Source organism: Diaphorina citri, unplaced genomic scaffold, assembly GCF_000475195.1.
Source record: "Diaphorina citri unplaced genomic scaffold, Diaci psyllid genome assembly version 1.1 scaffold318, whole genome shotgun sequence".
NCBI classification, from domain to species: domain Eukaryota; kingdom Metazoa; phylum Arthropoda; class Insecta; order Hemiptera; family Psyllidae; genus Diaphorina; species Diaphorina citri.
The window spans coordinates 52,580-69,275 of NW_007377753.1; the positions used below are offsets into that span (position 1 = coordinate 52,580).

General features: G+C 39.5%; 2 protein-coding genes across 2 annotated transcripts in view; one reads left to right on the top strand and one right to left on the bottom strand.

Annotated features, from left to right (window-relative positions):
- The first annotated feature begins 1,015 nt into the window (after positions 1-1,015).
- Positions 1,016-11,596, top strand: LOC103507491. Its single transcript, XM_008471962.3, has 2 exons — positions 1,016-1,297; positions 11,064-11,596. The coding sequence occupies exon 2, from the start codon at positions 11,079-11,081 to the stop codon at positions 11,565-11,567; it is 489 nt and encodes a 162-aa protein (XP_008470184.1). The 5' UTR covers positions 1,016-1,297; positions 11,064-11,078; the 3' UTR covers positions 11,568-11,596.
- A 2,052-nt stretch (positions 11,597-13,648) lies between these two features.
- The window catches only part of LOC113466716 (octopamine receptor beta-3R-like), a 101,661-nt gene continuing 98,613 nt past the window's right edge, over positions 13,649-16,696 (bottom strand). The window contains exon 5 of the mRNA XM_026822336.1: positions 13,649-13,837. Within this exon, the coding sequence (XP_026678137.1) occupies positions 13,649-13,837 (189 nt within the window). The remainder of the gene's footprint in view (positions 13,838-16,696) is intronic.

Below are 16,696 nucleotides of genomic sequence, written 5' to 3' on the forward strand. Positions count from 1 at the left end.
GGCGTGCAAGCCTAGTGTGATACCAACTCGGCCACGGAGGTTGCCTAGATTAGAAAGTCCACTGTATCACTAGGGTTGAAAAACATTCCAGTTAGGTACTGATTTGTCTATTTTTTAGGGTTCGTTCAATACGTCAGGCTGAGGTTTACCATAGATAAGTTGCGCTTACTTGGATGATGTTACAAAGTCATAGAGCAGGAAAAATAAGGAAGAACTGAATTTTTCTTTTTCTTCTACGACTTCTAGATACCGAGATAAATCGATTTAAAATGTCACTATGTTTCATATAGTTAGCTAAATTGGACTTGGCATGTAGCAAGCACTGTAAAATATAAAGGCATGGGAAGGTAACAAATTGAGATTTGCCATCCCAACGGTCGATCTGTGCCTTGCATATGACCCTGACGCCCGTTCTATCTCTGAACGAAGCTTCAAAGAATTTGACAACAATAATAGTACAGTAGCGCTCAAAAGTATTTTGACTAGGTGTTTTCTGTTAACATCAGATTTTCTCATATAATTAGACAAGTTAATACCACACGGTATAGTCCTATAAATATCCTTCGATCATAGCACTACATGAAGAATGTCTAAAATCCAGGGCTCAAAAGTATTTTAGGTCTAGGTGTTTTTCCACCATACCTTCTTTACAAAATGGAAATTAAAAATTCTGTTAACATCAGATTTTCTCATATAATTAGACAAGTTAATATGTACCACACGGTATAGTCCTATAAATATCCTTCGATCATAGCACTACATGAAGAATGTCTAAAATCCAGGGCTCAAAAGTATTTTAGGTCAGAGCTGCGATCGACCCACCATGAGAAGCACCCCATTCTCCCCTGCTTGTCAGACCCGACCGTAACAAATTGAGATTTGTCATCCCAACGGTCGATCTGTGCCTTGCATATGACCCTGACGCCCGTTCTATCTCTGAACGAAGCTTCAAACACCTCAAAGCCTCCCTGATAGAATAGAATAGAATAGTTTTTATTGTAAATAAAACCAAAAGGTATCTTACAAAGTCAATTCAACTTAATTCTAAATTAAACTTTAAATTACAACTACTTAGGTATAATGGAATAAAATACAAATAATTCTATACTCATTCTACCTAACTACCTACAAAAGTTACACATTTAATACTTAGTTAATTTGGTATGTCATTAGGATATAAAAACAATGTGAAGAAATATAAAGTAGGTACCTAATTAATCATTGAGAAATTCCGTTATGGAAAAGTATGCTTTTTCTATCAACATTTGTTTTACCTCAGCTTTGAATCTCAGGTAAGGTAAGTCTATCACATTAGCAGGTAATTTATTTATAAATTTGTGACACCAGAAATTTGGTCCATTTTGACTTTTGGTAAGACGTAAATATTGAGATCTAAATTCATTTTTCCATCTGGTGTCATGAGAATGTATGTCACTATGTTTCATATAGTTAGCTAAATTGGACTTGGCATGTAGCAAGCACTGTAAAATATAAAGGCATGGGACCGTAACAAATTGAGATTTGCCATCCCAACGGTCGATCTGTGCCTTGCATATGACCCTGACATCTCTGAACGAAGCTTCAAACACCTCAAAGCCTCCCTGTTCACCTGGCCCGTGGGTCGTGCCTTAATCTATTCACCAGCTGATTTTGCGTTGGCATTGAGACCTTCCAAAGAGGACTTTGACGCCTTCTTGGAATCTATCAGGCCTCTGAAGCCACTGTTTCTGTGTAGAGAGTCAGCCTGCAAAGCTTTAGGAAATGGGTTGCCTATAGTGGTTGCTGACAATGATGCCCCAAGCGCGTCTTCGGAAATTAGAGCCCCCAGCTATGAATCTTTATCCCCAAGTCGGCCCGCGGTTATTCAGGCTGTCAATCAACAGCTAAAACCCGTGACGGACAGATTGGCTGCTTTTGAAGATAGATTCTTGGAGTTTCAAGCTAGCATTACTGAGCTTCTACGGAATCCCCCTCAAAGCCGTAGAAGCGAATCCTCAGTGGAAGACTATGCTGATGACATTTCGGGCATCGGAGAGGATGAAGCCTTTTCTCCACCCCCCACTGAAGATCCATGGTTTCCGGAGGAGGAGGTCCTTGATCCGCCTACTACTCCAGTGATTGACAGGATAATCAAACGACTCTCTACTGCTGACGTCCGCTTGACAAGTTTCGTGACGATCGGACAAGAATTGAGCAATAGATGTCTTTGAGTTGGACCCTCTTCTACTCCCCCCCCCCCCCTCTCTTCTTAGTAAACTGAAGTTTGACGTCACGGCATACACTCCCGTAGGTGATGACGTCATAATTCAACACTCCCGCTTCGTTTGTTTGTGCGCAAGCGTTTCTGCGCGTTTTGACGTGAAATCTGACGTCACAACTATTTGAACTTTTTCATTAGAACAGCAATTAAAAATTAAATTTTCGACCTTTTAAAGTTACTTTTTCGGAGTTTTGACCTTATTTGGATTTTTCACAACTTTTTACGTAGGAATCGACCTTTTATTAATAATAATTTTCCCAATTGCAACTCCTCCATTGGATAATTGGATTTTTCACAACATTTTACGTAGGAATCGACCTTTTATTAATAATACTTTCCCAATTGCAACTCCTCCATTGTATTCAAACTTACAATACACTGAGCTGTGCCCTAAATCACCAAAGTATGGAAAAGTATTTACAATTCCATATTTTGATATGATTCGTCCAAATTCAAAATTCTGCTTTTCCATTGGCTATTACACTTGTAAGATACTTTTCCATACTTTGGTGATTTAGGGCACTGAAAAAAAAACTTCGATCCCACCGGGAATGGAATCCCGGTCCTCCAGCATGCAAGCCTAATGCCCACTAGGCCACGGAGGCTATTTCAACGGGGTGAACAAACATTTCAAATCTGTAAACCCGGGGCTTTGGGTAGCTAACTAAGGGTAGTGACGGGGAGAGTGCTAAAACATTACAGAAGGAAGGAGTTATTATGTGCTTTAAACAAATCACCCATGTAGATATTAGGTACACCTAGATATTAAATGAAAATTCCATTTTATATTCGTTGCAAAATTAGATTTTTATATAATTTTATTTTTTTATTTGTATTTATTAAAGTGTTCTAACATTGAATACTTTAATAAATACAAATTGTTTTGTATGTATTTGAGTATAAATCTTTACATACGATTGACTCTTTTAGATTATTATACAAAATTATAGCAAAATTTGTATTTTTTTTCCTTTAAAAATTCCTACAAAAAAAAAAAAAAAAAAAAGAATACTTTTCATATTTGTTGATATTATTTGATGAGCTTAAAATGTTTTTGTAAGGAACTAGCTGTTTGTTTGCCTTTTGCTTTTTAGCCCGTCCTTCCTATATTTTACGATATTAATAAAAAAAAAAGGATAAGAGACGGGCTATTGTATTCGTTCCGGTGGCGTCCGTCTGTCTGTCTGTCTGTTCCCATAGAAGGACTTATCCAAACCTGGTCGACCTATATATCAAATTAAAGGTCTTTTTACCAGGAACACGAAAATGGTGGTGCAAATTTTGTCCTAAAAACCATAAAGCCAAAAAAACTGGTTTTTGGGGGGGATTTTTTTTCACATTTTCTCACACAAATGAGCTCTGATCTTGAAATTTGTCGCGACGACCTTTGAACTCAAAGAGATGAAGTTTTAGATAACACTTCAGTCAATAATTTTATTTAAGATCGGTTTTAGCGTCACCTGTGTTAAGCTACGCCGAGAAAGGCCAATAAATGGATGGGTGACTTAAACATTATATTGGGAATGCCTCTGCCTTGTAAGCACTGGGTCGCAGTTTCGATTTCCGCCCGGAGCTGATTTAAACCTGAACGGATGTGGTTTTCTCGGAACGGCTGGCTTTCTCCTATCCTGTCTGCCTTCTCTCTTCGATCTCGGAACGATAAAACCTTAGCAGTTACAGTTCCCTCCTAAACCTGTTGTTTTTTTCTTTACTTTCTATTCCTAAAGTACAAGCGAAGCTATACTAGTAATAAGGAAGTATTGCAATCGGTCCAAATTTTCAAAATCGGGAATGGGTGGAAATATCGGTTTCCTTTTTCTTCGACTAAACCTTTATTTTTCTGTCCCTTCAGGTAACCTTATCCGAGAAGTACCTCGTATCCCTGTGCTGTGAATACAATCACGTTAGGACATGGAGTGTCACTAGGTTCCGAGGTATGATATCCACTCAGCCTGGCTCTACACCTGTGGCGTCCTTCAAGATTGTGTCACTGGAGGAAGTCGAACCCTGTATCAGCTATACAGCAGGCAATGATTGCGGTAAGTAACTTACTAAAGTCGCGTCACATAATATTTCGTGACAGTATACTTTCCCCGTCTGCCTTGTAGCACTAAATCGCGGGTCTGATTACCGCCCGAGGCCGTAGATTCGTAGAAGGCCGTCTGCCTTGTAGCACTAAATGGCGGGTCTGATTTCCACCCGAGGCCGTAGATTCGTAGAAGGCCGTCTGCCTTGTAGCACTAAATGGCGGGTCTGATTTCCACCCGAGGCCGTAGATTAATCAAGAATAATAATAAACGGAATATTAAACAAATTAAGTAGGTACAAGTACATAGGTACTGATTTTCTCCAATCACTACGGGCTAAAAAATTCCCGGAGGGACGGGCCCTGCTTGTTGTAGATTTACAAAGAAATTATTTTCGGGAATCGAACAAAAAAAAAATTACAGGAAAATTGAAATGAAGAATATATTCGGAGAAAAAATTGCGAGAGGTTTTTCAAGCTTCCCAGACTGACTAGAAGCAAGGTTTCCACCCGAATGCCCACCCTAGGTACCTACTTTATGTGGCTCTTGAAATTTTCCGTTTACTATTATTTTGAGAATTTTATATATTATTTATAAATAAATACAACAGTTTAAACATATTTCATTAATTTCACTCATTCAACATTCTTTTCTTTATTTCTCTCTTTTTCACCAGTACTCATACATAATTAAGAGATATACGTATAAAAGCTGCTGAAATTGGGAGCTCATCAAATCATCAGTGACTAACAGTCTAATATTTATAACAATAGAAGGCACAGCAAAATAAAACAACTACCTACGTTAAACAAAGTGTAGTAAATAAAATATTCGATAAGATCTTAGCAGGCCGACCACAAAGTGAGTGTAAACTAGGGTTGCCAACTTTTCTTTCTGCCTTTACGGGACAAATCGGAAAAATGGGATAAAAAAAAAACAGGATTTCCCATTTTTACCCGGGACTATTTTTTTGCTGGGGGGGGGGGGGCGGGTCGAAAAAAAAAAAGTAAATTCTTTGACTAAAACAAAGAAGCTCTTGACTTCACCATAAATAACCCGTGATTGAATTAGATAGATATTTAATTTCTCATTGTCCACCTTGGAACTCGGTTTATTCTCTTAATAAATAATTAGGTAATTAGACTTACTTTATCATGGATACTCATTGTTATGTTGAAAGCCCAGAAGAGTTTAGGTAGTAGAACAGCCGCGGTAAGTGTAATGAAAATGTATTGCAATGAACTATCAAGAATATATAAAATCTTTTACTAAAATCTTAACTTGATGTCCTTAGGGTTTGCGTGATCCGCGCGGTGGATGGCCTCACCATTTCCTCGTTCTGTGTGCACGAGTGTGAGGGTTCGAGTCGTATGGGCTCCAGACCAAGGAGGTTCATATTCACCGGCCACAGTAATGGAGCCCTTCAGATGTGGGACCTCACTACGGCCCTGGACCTTGCTAACAAAGGAGAACCAGGTATGCTAGTGCTATTAGGTTCGTTTCACACCTACACTGAGATTCAGTTTGCTTCGTTTTCGGTTCATTTCTGTCCAAGTTAAAATTATTGTTTCACACCTATCAGAAAGGACCGAAAATGAATCTACAACGAACTGAAATATGTGTGATACGAGCCCTAGAGTTTTAGTTCCCTCTATTCACCTTTTTAAAAAAATAGGCTGGTGGACTTTGAACAGAGAGGATACCAGACCGAAATTTCCCTTTTTAACGAAATAGGAAAGCAGGTTGAGTGCAAAGGGCATCCACTCTTGAAATTTTTGTAGCCAAAACCAAATGTCAGTCCAAAACAGTCACCTAGCTAGAGGGCTGATTGAGAGGCTGACGAAAAACGCCAACCCCGTCTAAAAAGAGGAAGAAGTTAAAAAAAAAAAAAAAAAAAAAAAAAAAATTTTCCCCCTCCCCCCCCCCCCCCAAAAAAGGAAAAAAAAAAAAAAAAAAAAAAATGTTTCCCTCTGTCCCCAGCCTCTCAGAACAGTGGCGGTCCCACACCCGAGGAGCTACTCAAACTACTTGACCAATGTGATCTGAGTAACTCTCACTGCTCTACCCCGTGCCTTTCTCCTTATCCGACACTGGTCGGCACTACTGCCCGTATTAAACCATCCAACATGGCGTTACTCAACCAGTCGGGAGCCAATCAGCTGATAGATTCCAACCCCCCTGTAGTACCTAATGCCGCCACTGGCATGTCGAGCGCTAGTGGTAGCTCGTCATCTTGAGTGTTCACGTTTGAGTGATCGTCAGTAGACCTTGGACCTTGAGTGGGAGCTGGCTTGTGAGGTAAAAGTACCTCGTAAGGTGCCTTACAAAATTTCGTCATACGTCTTAAGGTGACCTTGGACCTTGAGTGGGAGCTGGCTTGTGAGGTAAAAGTACCTCGTAAGGTGCCTTACGAAATTTCGTCATACGTCTTAAGGTGACCTTGGACCTTGAGTGGGAGCTGGCTTGTGAGGTAAAAGTACTTCGTAAGGTGCCTTACAAAATTTCGTCATACGTCTTAAGGTATCTTTGGAGCTAACTAAATAGCTAATAGAATAGAATATAGGGTACAAAGTATATTCTATTCTTTATTCTGCTGGGATAGGACATGAAAGTCCCTTTACCCCCGCCGTCTATGTGTTTTGAGGCAGTTTTGTCGTTCCCATTAATATCGAACAATCAAATCTCAAATTCTTTGTGGTAACTGGTAAAGCAGAGCTTTTTCACAACTTTTGTGGATATCACAACATTACCATGTGCCTCCTTTGCAATCAATTTCCATACCACAATAATCTCTTTACACTGGTAATGCCGCCACTGGTCGCTACTCGATCAAAGTAGCTACTCAATTGTCCTCACGAGGCTGAGTGCACCCCGAACTCCCAGCACAGAGCCGAAAAAACTTTGACCCCGCCGGTAATCGAACCCGGGACCTCGGGCGTGCAAGCCTAGCATAATACCCACTCGGCCACGGAGGTTGCCTAGATTAGAAAGTCCACTGCATCACTAGGGTTGAAAAACATTCCAGTTAGGTACTGATTTGTCTATTTTTTAGGGTTTGTTCAATACGTCAGGCTGAGGTTTACAATAGATCAGTTGCGCTTACTTGGGTGATGTTACGAAGTCATAGAGCAGGAAAAATAAGGAAGAACTGAATTTTTCTTTTTCTTCTACGATTTCTAGATACCGAGATAAATCGATTTAAAAAATCTCTTTCGTTAAAAATAAAGTTTTTTTTTATTTTATTTTACGGAAAAGGTCATATTTTTGGAAAATAAATGTCATATTTGAGGAAAATAAAGGTCATAGGTCATATTTTTAGAGTCATATTTTGGAAAAATAAACGTCATATTGTGGTTGTCTCTGCTTATCAATGTTGGTTTTCCCGACGGGTCACTGTCGGTTCCGCATCGGATCACTGTCGGTTCCGCTTCGGATCACTGTCGGTAGTGTCGGTTCCGCGACGGGTCACTGTCGGTTCCGCGACGGACCATGGTCGGCTCACTACTGATCTTAGGGTAATGGCTGCACTGCCTCTCTAGGCGAAAATCTTCGTCTTATCAATGTTGGTTTTCCCGACGGGTCACTGTCGGTTCCGCATCGGATCACTGTCGGTTCCGTGACAGGTCACTGTCGGTTCCGCGACGGACCATGGTCGGCTCACTACTGATCTTAGGGTAATGGCTGCACTGCCTCTCTAGGCGAAAATCTTCGAGTATTGCTCGATTCTGATCCTTGTCCTTGTTTGTCTGTTCACAGATGACAACTCTGGGTGCCCTGGTGGCCACTCCTACGGGGAACCCCTTTCATGAAAGGGTCAAGGACATCATCCGTGCAAAATTTCCCCAAGGTTGGCCGGCGTGGCCTGTGTAAAGTTCCATTCCGGTAGCCCCTAAACCCGAATAGAATAGATTTTTCCACCATACCTTCCTTACAAAATAGAAATTAAAAATTCTGTTAACATCTCCGATATTCTCATATAATTAGACAAGTTAATACCACACGGTATAGTCCTATAAATATCCTTCGATCATAGCACTAAGCACTACATGAAGAATGTCTAAAATCCAGGGCTCAAAAGTATTTTAGGTCAGAGCTGCGCTCGACCCACCATGAGAAGCACCCCATTCTCCCCTGCTTGTCAGACCATGCCTACCCCCCTTTTTCCCCCACCTAAATGAACTTGGCAATACTGTAAACTAGGAAATGGACGCCTCAATGAAGTTGATCCAAGCTGGGAAGCTGGTACTTGTCAGTGTATTCTGTTTTCCCGTGCCTGTCGGACCTGTGCTCCTTTTGTTGTTACTGAAAATCGTTGATTTTGTAGCACTGTAAACTAGGAAATGGACGCCTCAATGAAGTTGATCCAAGCTGGTACTTGTCAGTGTATTCTGTTTCCCGTGCCTGTCGGACCTGTGCTCCTTTTGTTGTTACTGAAAATCGTTGATTTTGTAGCAAAGTAAAATTTGTTTTTAGTGAATTTTTTTGTTTTCTACTTTTATTTTGTGGATTTGTACGTTGTAGCACCTTCTGCTGCTGTGTACGTGTTCTTTTCATTGGACCTTGGCCCTATTGTGGTCTCTGTTGCGGCTATATCATGGCCGAGGTAAGTGTTCCTTCTCAGGCCTGTTCTTTTTGCCTTGCCTCTCTGAGCTTCACTCTTTCCCTGAGGTCATGCCCCTTGGGCCTCCTCGTTTTGGGGTCGCCCCCCCCTCTGTGTCAGCCTTGCTGCTCGCCTGGCCTGGGTTTTTCCCCTATGACCTTCCCTTCTCTCCGCTGTGTGGGCTCGGTCGGCCCCTGTCGTCCTTTGGTGCCTCTTCCTGTTCTGCTCTGTTTGGCTTGACTTCTAATCAATGTCGGCTCAGCGACTTATCATTGTCGGCTCGATGTCTTTTCATCGTCGGCTCAGTTTCTTATCAACAGAGACAACCAAATGTCATATTGTCATGACATCATGCTATTTAGTCATATTTTAGCTTTTTTTCGGAAAAGGTCATAAAATGCCATATTTTAAGCATTCCGAGCGGTTCCCGTTTTTTATTATTATTATTTAAATAACATGTGTGGAGGAGATGAGGAAAATCGAAGACACAGTGTATCCAGGAAATGTAGGAAAGAAAATTAATGAAAAGGTCAAGGCTGTCCTTGAAAGAAACTGTGGCTGGCAGGATGTGAAAAAGATCTCAAACATACATTCTGGACAGCAGCAGGACTTTGACAAGGAAGGATGGACTATTCAAGACATCCTGGCCATGAAATATGCCCCGGTGTCGTCGGCAGACGTTGAGCGGTCTTTCTCGAAATTAAAATATCTATCAAGTGACAGGAGACTAAATTTTACTGTCGACAACATAGCAGCACACTTGATCCTGTTATACAACAAATAAAAAAAATAACAAAAATAAAGCTCATTTACCTACTCTTTCAGTCATTAAAGCAGCTGAAAGTGTTGTACATGATTGTGAACTACTGGAGCTTTCGCAATCACCCCCACCTATTACTGTCCCTCACGTTTTCAGTAATGAGATGCATCATACTGGGCAACACTTGCCAGACCTTCATGAAGTATCCAACAACAGAGAGCAGGATGAAGCATTACAACACAATGATGAAAATGAAACCCAGTTGATTGAACAACACTTGCCAGACCTTCATGAAGTATCCAACAACAGAGAGCAGGATGAAGCATTACAACACAATGATGAAAATGAAACCCAGTTGATTGAACAACACTTGCCAGACCTTCATGAAGTATCCAACAACAGAGAGCAGGATGAAGCATTACAACACAATGATGAAAATGAAACCCAGTTGATTGAACAACACTTGCCAGACCTTCATGAAGTATCCAACAACAGTGAGGAGGATGAAACATTACAATACAATGCTGAAAATGAAACCCAGCTGACTGGGCAACACCCAGACCTTCATGAAGTATCCAACAACAGTGAGGAGGATGAAACATTACAATACAATGCTGAAAATGAAACCCAGCTGACTGGGCAACACCCAGACCTTCATGAAGTATCCAACAGTGCATATTATGCTACCAAGTACTAGCCATTGGTCCAAGAAAAAAATGTTTGGGGGTGCCTGGACACTTGAAAATAAATTCAGTCAAAATACAGAAAATTATCGTTGTCTTATTTAGTTATTACAATTTTGTTATTTCTACACAGGATTTTCTTCATTACTCGGTCTGGTTCCCTTGGAATAATATTTTTTATGGTGGTCAAAATACTTTTGAGCGCTACTGTATATAGTAGCCTACTGCTGGAGTAAAGGGATTTTTCAGTCCTATTTGAGCAGTTTAAGAATAAGCACTATTATAATAATAAGAGAAGTTGAAACAGCGCCGCAGGCGAAAATTTTAAAAATTTTGGTCAAAAATCTTGGGACATCCAATAAAAATATTCATAAAGTCATTTTTACTGTTTATTAGTACGTTCAGATGTTTCCCGTAAAATTGAAAAAAAAAAAAAAAAAAAAAAAAAAAAAAAAAAAAAAGATGAAGCCTTTTCTCCACCCCCCACTGAAGATCCATGGTTTCCGGAGGAGGTCCTTGATCCGCCTACTACTCCAGTGACTGACAGGATAATCAAACGACTCTCTACTGCTTGACAGGATAATCAAACGACTCTCTACTGCTGACGTCCGCTCGACAAGTTTCGTGACGATCGGACAAGAATTGAGCAATAAGTGTCTTTGAGTTGGACCCTCTTCTACTCCTCCCCCCCCCCTTTCTTTCTGAGTAAACCTTTCTTTCTTCTCTGTTTTAGACACATTGAAACGGCATGGATAACTCAAGCAGCAGTGTTGAATATTATGATGATTCTCAAAACATATTTGCCATTGATGAGTTGTGCAGTGCTGCTGGAAACACATTAAGTAGATTTATTCCCGCTGATAGTGTCTCAGACGAAATAGTCATTAAAGCAGCTGAAAGTGTTGTACATGATTGTGAACTACTGGAGCTTTCGCAATCACCCCCACCTATTACTGTCCCTCACGTTTTCAGTAATGAGATGCATCATACTGGGCAACACTTGCCAGACCTTCATGAAGTTTCCAACAATAGAGAGCAGGATGAAACATTACAATACAATGATGAAAATGAAACCCAGTTGATTGAACAACACTTGCCAGACCTTCATGAAGTATCCAACAACAGTGAGCAGGATGAAACATTACAATGCAATGCTGAAAATGAAACCCAGCTGACTGGGCAACACCCAGACCTTCATGAAGTATCCAACAGTGCATATTATGCTACCAAGTACTAGCCATTGGTCCAAGAAAAAAATGTTTGGGGGTGCCTGGACACGTGAAAATAAATTCAGTCAAAATACTCAGAACTCATGAAAATCTAAAATTTTGTCCTAAATAAAATATTGTGATTTTTTTTTTCAAGAAAATTATCGTTGCCTTAAGTATTTAGTTATTACAATTTTGTTATTTCTACACAGGATTTTTTTCATTATTCGGTCTTGTTTCCTTGGAATAATATTTTTTTATGGTGATCAAAATACTTTTGAGCGCTACTGTATATAGTAGCCTACTGCTGGAGTAAAGGGATTTTTCAGTCCTATTTGAGCAGTTTAAGACTAGGCACTATTATAATAATAAGAGAAGTTGAATAAACAGCGCCGCAGGCGAAATTTTTAAAAAATTTGGTCTAAAATCTTGAGACATCCAATAAAAATATTGGATGTCTCAAGTGTCATCAATTTCAATGTCGGATAAAAGTTTTCTTTTGGTACTTTTTTCTTCTTCTTGAACAAAAGTTGCAATAAAAATATTCATAAAGTCATTTTTACTGTTTATTAGTACATTCAGATGTTTTCCAAGATTTTTCCCGGAAAATAAAAAAAAAAAAAAAAAAAAAAAAAAAAAAACGGGACAAAGGTCTGTCCCGGGGGGACATTTTATTTTTCCCAAAAATACGGGATGTCCCGGGAAATACGGGACGGTTGGCAACCTTAGTGTAAACCTGTAAACTTGGTTTAAGTTTAACTCTCAGATTAACCAATCTGATTGTCTAAATTTTTGAAATCAACCAATCAGATTGATGAATCCGAGAGTTAAACGGTTTTTAAACTCACTTTGTGATACCGCCCCGGCCTAAGAAGTAAGAAAAGCGGCCCTGTCTTCTCTTCGCTTATAATTCAACCTGATAAAGCTAAACTCTAAAGTGATCAAAAGTGTATTAAGTAGAAAGACATGCCATATTACACAAAACAATACCTATTCCGATAATATTAGAAAAAATAATCTTAACAAAATTCTCAAAAAATGTGTAAAAAATTTACAATAATAGTACAAAAATATTAAGGAAGATGTAATGCACATCAAAGAAACGGATTTTATGTTGAAATATGAAATTAAATTGGAAATAATATGAAACCAATACATTTTTTTTTAAGCGGTTTCTTTCTTGCTCCACCATGGTAGTACAACAGGCAAAAATCGCTGGCAAAGTTACCTATGTCTGTGCAGATATCAACAATAAATTTGATGTGCATTCCACCTAAGTTATAATTAAAAGTAAATGAAATTTTGAAAGAGGTGAAAAACTGACAAACCTAACCCATTTTTGTGCAGTTAAAAATTCAACTGCGCCAAGTAATGACGAACGCTGTCGTTTCTTGTCTTTGGATCAACAAAAGAAATTCACATTTTCATTGACTAGAATAACATTATTCATTAAAATCTGTACCAAGTCCTTTATGGTAATTTGTGCGTTAACGTGACCTAGGGACTATCCCTGAGAGAATTTTCCACTCGTCGCGCGTCTTGTAGCAAAAGAAATGGTCCCCCCTCCCAGGATGAACCCTTTTGGTGGGGGGGGGGGGGCCCAAATAGATCAGCCACTTTCGCAGTAAGCGACGCTACAGATGAGATCCAAAGATTCCAGAGTGGACGATACATCTGCACATCAGAGGCGGTATATCGAATACTGTCCTTTGAGATACATGATCGCTATCCGGCAGTCATGCATTTGGAAGTACATCTTCCCGATGAACAGCGAATCTATTTCCAACAACGTCATAACTCATGACTCCCGCTTCGTTTGTTTGTGCGCAAGCGTTTCTGCGCATTTTGACCTTGGGTGATATTTCAAAGCCATAGAGCAGGAAAAATAAGGACCAACGGAATTTTTCTTTTTCTTCTACGACTTCTAGATCCCGAGAAAATCGATTAAAAGCGATTCTAAAACTTCTAGTGGCAGGACGTATAGTTTAGCTTGGAGCCTTCGGGGCCGAATATTATATAAATTTTGATGAAATTTTGTGTTAAACCTGATTGCCAAATTTCGTCAAAATCGAACCAATCAATCCGGAGTTATAGTGAAACAAAGAGACAATCAAAGTAAACAAAATGTAAACTCGTCAAGTTCCATGGAGCTCTTGGTTTGTTCCATGGAGCTCTTTGTTTGTTCCATGGCGCTCTTGGTTTGTTCCATGGAGCTCTTGGTTTGTTCTATGGAGCCCTTGGTTTGTTCCATGGAGTTCTTGGTTTGTTCCATGGAGCTCTTGGTTTGTTCCATGGCGCTCTTACGTATAGTTCAGCTTGGAGCCTTTGGGGCCGAAAATTATATAAATTTTGATGAAATTTTGTGTACCTACATGATTGCCAAATTTCGTCAAAATCGAACCAACTAATCCGGAGTTATAGTGAAACAAAGAGACAAACTTCGTCTGTTCCATGGAGCTTGAAGGTTTGTAGCGAGGGCTTCGGCTGAGTTTCCTCGCTACGCGAAAGGGTGTAAATTTGAAAGTTTTCAGACGAAACGAAAGCCGATCTCAGGATCAGGATCTCAGCTTTCTAGGTGTTGTGGTTCTCGAGATAGAGCGATCAGTGTGTGAAATGTGAACGGATCTTGATTTTATAATATAAGATTACTTTCCGTGTCACATCATTATACAATAGATCAGTTGCGCTTACTTGGGTGATGTTTCAAAGTCATAGAGCAGGAAAAATGAGGACCAACGGAATTTTTCTTTTTCTTCTACGACTTCTAGATCCCGAGATAAATCGATTTAAAAAATACCGGTAAATCGTGAACTTTGACGTCACGGCATACGCTCCCGTAGGCGATGACGTCACATCAAATGTCCCGAGCAAAGCTCCCTCGCAGGCAACGCATTAATGTGTTTGTGCGCATACGTTTCTGCGCAGTTCTTTCTGCTCCTCCGCTAGCGCGCTTGCATAGTGGCGCTACCTAACGGACGAAAAAAACAACTGCGTAAAGTCTGACATCGCACATATTTGAACTCTTTCATTAGAACGGAAAATAAAAATTGAATTTTCGACCTTTTACATTATTTTTTGGAGTTTTGACCTCCGATTTGGATTTTTCCCAACTTTTTACATAGGAATCGACCATTTATTTATAATTTTTACCCATTTGCAACTGCTTGACCTTTTAAAGTTACTTTTTCGGCGTTTTGACCTCATTTGGATTTTTCACAACTTTTTACGTAGGAATCGACCTTTTATTAAAAATATTTTCCCAATTGCAACTCCTCCATTTGATAGTGATTAATTTCATATCTTACTTACATATCTCTTCTTTTTTTAGCCCGGTACCTTTGTAGGTAAATAAGCTAAGACGGATTTTTGCGCAGACTTTATGTCTGGAACTTGTCGTACACACACACACGTAAGATCTATCCAAAGACAAGGTTGTGAGACCGATTTGGATGACAGTCTGCAGACAAATTGTAGCTTGTGTAAAATTGTAGTCTCCTCAAGCGCGCTTGCATACTGGCGCTACCTAACGGACGAAAAAAACAACTGCGTGAAGTCTGACCTCACACATATTTGAACTCTTTCATTAGAACGGAAAATAAAAATTGAATTTTCGACCTTTTACAGTTATTTCTTCGGAGTTTTGACCTCGAATTGAATTTTCGACCTTTTAAAGTTACTTTTTCGTAGTTTTGACCTCATATTTGGATTTTTCACAACTTTTTACGTAGGAATCGACCTTTTAATAATATATTTTCCCAATTGCAACTCCTCCATTAAAATCCGTATCAACAGTACCTATAGTAATGTTCACCAGTAGTGTCCAAGAACTTCTTCAAATATCTACAAAAACTGAACATCAATCCATCCAAAGTCAGCGTTATGCAAAAAGCTGTCATCCTAAAAACCTGCAGATCAGTCAGAAGTTTCCTCAAGGTTTGAAACTTAGAGCAAAGTTTCTTCAAAATTAATGAATTGGACTGAAGTGTCCCTTCCAATGTTTATGTAAAAATAATCCCACCAAAAACATAAATGTAAAAAATAAGGCCAAGTTCCTTTCCAAAAATTTCGGCCCTCAATCGTTCTGAGATCTTTACTATAAAATAAATGATCACATTATAAACATTATAAACTCTTTGTGCTCGTTGCTGTTGAATAGGATTTTTCTCGAACGTCTTGTGAAGTCAACATTGAAAGATGGTATGTATGTATGTATGTATGTCGTGGTATCAAAGTTCTTTGTTTTTTAGAGATAGGTAGTTGTTAGAGGTAGGTTTGTTAGAGATAGGTAGAGTTATTGATGGTAGATTTGTTAGTTAGAGATATTTAGTTGTTACAGATAGGTTTGTTTATAGATTGTTTATAATAGAGTGTTTTTGTAAGAAATGTCCACCCTGAAGAAATGCACTGTAGTACCGGGGTGGGCATTTCAGACGAATTTTCTGTCAAAAATAGGTTTGTGTATAGATTGTTTAAGTATTTTTGTAAGAAATGTCCACCCTGAAGAAATGCACTGTAGTACCGGGGTGGGCATTTCAGACGAATTTTCTGAGTTGTGAAGTCCTATTTCTCATAAGTTTGGAAGCAAAATCCATCTCCCCAGTATAAGTACAGCGTACCTACTTGAAAGAGCAAACTCTCAATAGTAAAACACTTATGTTGTACCTACTCTCAATAGTGAAACACTTGAAACAGCAAATTGGTACAATAATGAGCGACACAAGGCAACCTGTGGTTTAAGGAGAGGAGGGGGAGGAGGAGAAATAAGGAAGAGGAAGAAGAAGGACGGAAAGACGAAAGAAGAGAAGAAGTAGAATAAGGAAAGGTAAGGACGAAAAGGAGAAGAGGAGGGAAGGAAGAAGAAAGAAGGAGAAAGAGAGTGTAGGAAAAGGAACAGAGGAGGGGAAAGAAGAAAGAGAATGAGGAGAAGGAGAGGGGAAGAAGAAGAAGAAGGAGGAGGAGGAACGGAAGGAAAGAGATGCAATATTTATTTTATACTTTGGTGTAGTAGAAGGAGAGAGATAGAAAAGAAACGAGTGTGTGTGTGTGTGTGTGTGTGTGTGTCTGTGTGTGTCTGTGTGTGAGAGAGAGAGAGAGGCACACTCAATATTCTCCATTTTGTCTCCTATGTTCGGAACGGATAAGAGGTACAAACTCTTTC